The 5,246-nt window shown below is 36.8% G+C and overlaps 1 protein-coding gene across 1 annotated transcript; it reads right to left on the reverse strand.

Moving 5' to 3' along the window:
* Window positions 1-434: 434 nt before the first annotated feature.
* On the reverse strand, window positions 435-1,672 carry LOC104112668 (uncharacterized). The gene is made up of 2 exons (XM_009622659.4): window positions 1,185-1,672; window positions 435-976 (listed from the first exon to the last, which is right to left on the reverse strand). Exons 1-2 carry the CDS (start codon window positions 1,571-1,573, stop codon window positions 640-642), a joined length of 726 nt encoding a protein of 241 aa, XP_009620954.1. The 5' UTR covers window positions 1,574-1,672; the 3' UTR covers window positions 435-639.
* Between the last annotated feature and the right edge of the window lie 3,574 nt (window positions 1,673-5,246).

Genomic DNA, 5,246 nt, shown 5'->3' on the forward strand with positions numbered 1-5,246 from the left:
CAAAATAAAGAGAATTTTCACACCTAATTATAAGTATATTTATGAGGAAATGGTTGGACATAGCACTTTATAAATCGAAAAGAAAAATAATCTTACAAAGATATCTTGTATGTTATTTTCAGATCTATTATGTTTAAAAATAAAGTCCTTTTATAAAAAAGACAACAAACTAAAAATAATTTTGTAAAGGACATATTTATTGAGAAACATATATAGAATCATACTTTGATTTGGTATTATAGTATTATATTAAAAAGGTAGAAACAATATGAAGATGCATGAAAGTGGGAACCTGGTAAAGTTCTCCCTACTTACTAAGTATTATTTATGCTAAATGGACAAGATTTTGTTAATTACCATCCAAAATTAACGAAAGAAAAAGAAAAATCCTTTTGTTACGTTAAATTGTGATGTAACAAGCTAGAAAACAGAAGTTTTTGCGCAGCAAGTCATTTCTACTTTCTCAACCCAATTAGTACTTGAATTTACTTTTGCAGAGATATATAGTACAACTGGTCAAATCCTAATATTAACATTATAAAAATAAAAGAGAAATATACAAATTGCACTACTAATTAAACAAGTTTAACATTAGAGCAGTTCTTTCTGAATTGTCGTGAATTGTATATTTTCAAAGGCCTAATCCCCACAGTAGCTCTGCTGATCTTCCACAATATGCATGTCATTATCGCCGCCAATATAAGCAGACAAATTCAAATACCTCTCAGCTTCTTGCTCAGCTCTCACATCTCTCCACTTTGTCCTGCATATCACACAGCTTATGGATCTTCTTCTGTTACTTCTCTTCCATTGCATCAAACATTCTTCATGTAATGGATTTCTACATGTCCCACAAGCTGCCACTCTTTCTCCCTTATTCATCTCTTCCAAACACACCGGACATGTAACACCGTCCTCTATCTCTATTCTCAACGGCGAACATTTTGGTCTTTCCTTAAAAAACGTCTGGTGAAACCTGTTAAGACATAATTAAATAATTAAAATTAGGCTACGACATATAGTTATATAATTCAATACTATGATATTAGAGTAGACTCACAAGAGGTCCTGAGTTTAAATCTCACTCTCGCAAAAATAAATATATTTCCACTTGTTTGGCAATTAAACACAGACGTGTGGAGCGTGTCGAGACATGATATAATTAGAATTGTGCTCCTTCTAACCTTTCTCGAACATTAGGGTTTGCTAGAGATTCAGTAGAGATGGGTAAGCTGAGAAGGCGTTGGAGCTCGCATGGCCGGAGAGTTCGCCGGAGAAGACACGTGTCGTCGATGGAGACCCCCAATACGCGGATGAGGACGAAGAGGATGTGTTTGCATGGGGTGGTTCGATCAGGGCAGCTGCATGATGGGGTGGTGGAGAGGTTAACGGTATATACATTTCCGGTTGCGCCTAAGATAAAGAAAGTGGTGTCGGCGTGGTGGAGGAGGCGGAGATGGTGGCTCACGGCACGGATGATTCGGTCGGCGAGTGGTTGTGTTGGCATTAGCCGGAGGCGATGACGGTGGTGGTGGTGGTCGGAAGGGGTAGAACTGGATGCAACGGATTCCATATTTTTGGAAATTTGGAGAAAGATAGTTATGGTACTTGGTTTGGGTATGTTTTGTAGGAAAAGGAAATTAAGGGTGGTAGAGATTCTTTGTATAGTTTTGAGGGACACGTAAGGTCTAGGACAAGTTAGGATATGAATACATTTGACTTGGTTCTTTCTCTTTCTGGTAATAGGTTAACCTTAAGGCACGTCATAATTAGGTACCTGCACTCCCAAATTTTGAAGGAATACTTTGTTTGAAGTGGAAGTAGATGGAATAAGGAAGTCGAATCGTGCGGGTTCATCCAAAAGCATACGAATAGACATCATGTGCAAACAGCTTTTGTGAACAATATTTCTACATCCTAAGTTAAAGAAATTTCATTCCGCAGCTTGTCGCAAAATTTATGTATTATTTTCTTTGAAGGTCAACTTCTGCATTAAATTTCTTTTACACTAGTCGATCACTTAAGAAATTTTTTAAAGATAGTTATTGATAATCATAAAGATTTATACTAATTTAGGAAATAAAGTAAACAACCTTTGACAATCAAAAATACATTAGTTGTATATATAAACAGAGGGAGGTCCTATATCGTGTGTGGTAATGCATAGGCACCTAGAGATGTAACGACCCGATCCGTCATTTTGATCTTTAGCGTTCCGTTCGGTAGTTTAAGGTCTTGAATGACTTCATATCGTGTATTACGACTTACGTTCATGGTCAGTTTTAGTTTTCGAGTGATTCATGATTGATTTGGAAGAATGATTCTCGTTTTAGAAGCTTAAGTTGGAAATGTTGACCGGGGTTTGACTTTTGTGAAAATAACCCGGAACGGTATTTTGATGGCTTCGATAGAATTGTATCGTAATTTTGGACTTGGATGTATGTCCAGAATTTAATTCGGAGGTCCCTAGGTTGATTTGGTACTTGTTGGCGAAAGATGGAAATTTAAAGGTTTGAAATTTTTCTAAGTTTGACCATGGTTTGACTTTATGGCTATCGAGTTCGGATTTTGATTTCGGGATTTGAATAGGTCCGTTTTGTCATTTGTGACTTGTCTACAAAATTTGGTGTCATTCCGAGTTGGTTTGATAGGAATCGAATGCGTGGTTGTGTTTTTAGAAGTTCTTGAAGTTCATTGTGATTTTCATATGTTTTGGTGTCTGAATCGTGGTTTCGGTTGTTATTTTGGTATTTTGATCGTGCGCGTAAGTTTGTATGATATTTTTAGACTTGTATGAATGTTTGGTGTGGAGCCCCGAGGGCTCGGGTGAGTTTAGGACGCATTTCAGAGAGTTTGAGAGAGTTCAAAATTTTTTTGTTGGAGTTTAGTTCTCGTATTTGCGAGGAATAGGTCGCATTTGCGACAACCACATTTGCTAGAGATTTCTCGCTTTTGCAAAGAGGGCTGGAAACAGGGGAATTCGCATTTGCGAACTATCAAATCGCATTTGTGATTGTACATGGGTAGGGGATCTTCCACATTTGCGACAATTGAATATGCCTGAGTTCATATTTGCGAGTTTTTGGTCGCTTTTGCGACATCTTCAGAGTTTGTCAGGGGCCGCTTTTGCGAAGGCTTCTCCGCTTTTGCGAGGGTTTGCATTTGTGAATCCCTTGTCATAAATGCGACATTTGCACCTGGTTATATATTTTGTATTTTAGGACTTAGTCTCATTTTATCACTTTTTGAGCCTTAGACTCGGTTTGGGAGGGCGCCGGGTTGTGGAGGGATTTTCATACTAAACCATTGGGTAAGTAATTTTGATCAATTTTCAATTATATTACATGATTATATATGAGATTTAACATCTAAATCATGAGATTTGAAGGAAAAGTATGGGGATTTTTGTCTATATTTTTAAAAAATAAAAATTTGTGATTTGAGAGTCGAATTGGACTCAGATTTGAAAAACAAAACACATATATGGACTCGTCGGGTTATGGGTAGTCAATATCTACCATTAGACTCGGATTTTGATTGGACGAGCCCAGGATGAATTTTGTTGAATTTTGTAAAGATCATAGCCTTATTAATTGAAATTGGTTTCTCTTGTATTATTTGTTATTATTAAGTCGTTTTGGTTAGATTTGAGCTGTGCGGAGGCGAATTCTACGGGAAAGCTATTTTTGAGTATTGGTTTGACCTAGTTGAGGTAAGTATCTTGCCTAACTTTGTGTGGGGGAACTACCCCTTCAGATTAGGTTTGATTGCGCTACTTGAATTATATGAAAGAAGTATACATGATGTGACGAGGGTGTACACGGTTTTATATGTGAAAATTAGCCGGTTTAGACTCTAAGGTTACTTATAAGCATTTAATTGAAGTTGTCATTAATTGTTCTACCTTTCGTTGTCAAGTTTATTCTTACATGCTTTAATTGAGGTTGTTATTTCATGTTCTAGTTCATTGTCGAGGTTTCCCTTATATGCAATTGTTAGTAATTGTTGTTACATGCTATTTTTTCCATTGTTGAGTTATTCTCATGCATTTAGTCGTAGTTGCTATTTCATGCTACCTCTTTTATTGTTAAACTTATGTTATACATTAGAATTTGAAGATGTCATTTCATGGAAATACCTTTATCGTTGAGTTATTAAAGTTGTAGCTGTTGAAAGTTATTAATACGATTGTGGTTGAAATTATTAGTTATTGGAATACCTTTTGTCACACCCCATCCTTGGGAGGTACGACTGGCACACGACACCTGAAACCGACGTCCATACTCAGACTATCCCATTATGAAATCAGGGTCAATGAGGCCTTCGAGTAATGAAAACCAGAATTTAAAATGTGAAAAACTGTCTTGCAAGGAAACATAGACATTTTATACATATTTATAATTGTTCTTAACAAGGTCATAAATGACCCTTTTACATACAACCGAACTCTAGTCTGCAAGCCTCTAAGAGTATCAAGAGAAATATACACATACACTACTAGGTCGGAACAGGGCCCCACCTTACCCAAAATGATTTGAACATATACTTCAGTACCTATTAACTCCTGAACAACTACTCCAAAGAAGTGGAGTGCAACGACCAATCAGCTGGAATAACACCCTACTAGGGAGGGACGTCATCGGGTCTACTTGTACCTATGGGCATGAACACATCTCCCCAAGAAAAGAGCGTCAGTACAGATAATGCACTAGGTATGTAAGGCTAAGAAAGGAAGTAAGTTAGAGTCCTAACATAAGAGGTATGAGTATGTGATTTCAACTTGAATACCGAAGACAAGCCACCGATGGCGTAATCTGTGGGAACTATAAACCATGAATCATAAATGTATGCAAGCTTTTGTAAAACTAAGCTACTCATTGGGGCTATTGATTAATTTTTATATATATATATATATATATATATATATATATATATATATATATATATATATATATATATATATATATATCTCTTCAACCATTCTTTGGGGGCATATTTCATCACTCCATACCCGGCCTCATAGAGGACTCAGTTGTACCTAGCCACAAGAGAGCTCGGTACATCACATAACACGTCACTCCATACCCGAACTCGTAGAGATATATATATATATATATATCTTCAACCATTCTTTGGGGGCATATTTCATCACTCCATACCCGGCCTCATAGAGGACTCAGTTGTACCTAGCCACAAGAGAGCTCGGTACATCACATAACACGTCACTCCATACCCGAACTCGTAGA

The sequence above is a fragment of the Nicotiana tomentosiformis genome, chromosome 8 (genome assembly GCF_000390325.3).
Source record: "Nicotiana tomentosiformis chromosome 8, ASM39032v3, whole genome shotgun sequence".
NCBI lineage: Eukaryota > Viridiplantae > Streptophyta > Magnoliopsida > Solanales > Solanaceae > Nicotiana > Nicotiana tomentosiformis.

What these genes read in the sequence shown, in the direction of transcription:
- LOC104112668 (XM_009622659.4), bottom strand. Translation starts at nt 1,573, where the DNA reads ATGGAATCCGTTGCATCCAGTTCTACCCCTTCCGACCACCACCACCAC. An exon ending in AACCCTAATGTTCGAGAAAG is followed by an intron (nt 977 to 1,184) that starts GTTAGAAGGAGC and finishes ATGTCTTAACAG; the next exon opens with GTTTCACCAGACGTTTTTTA.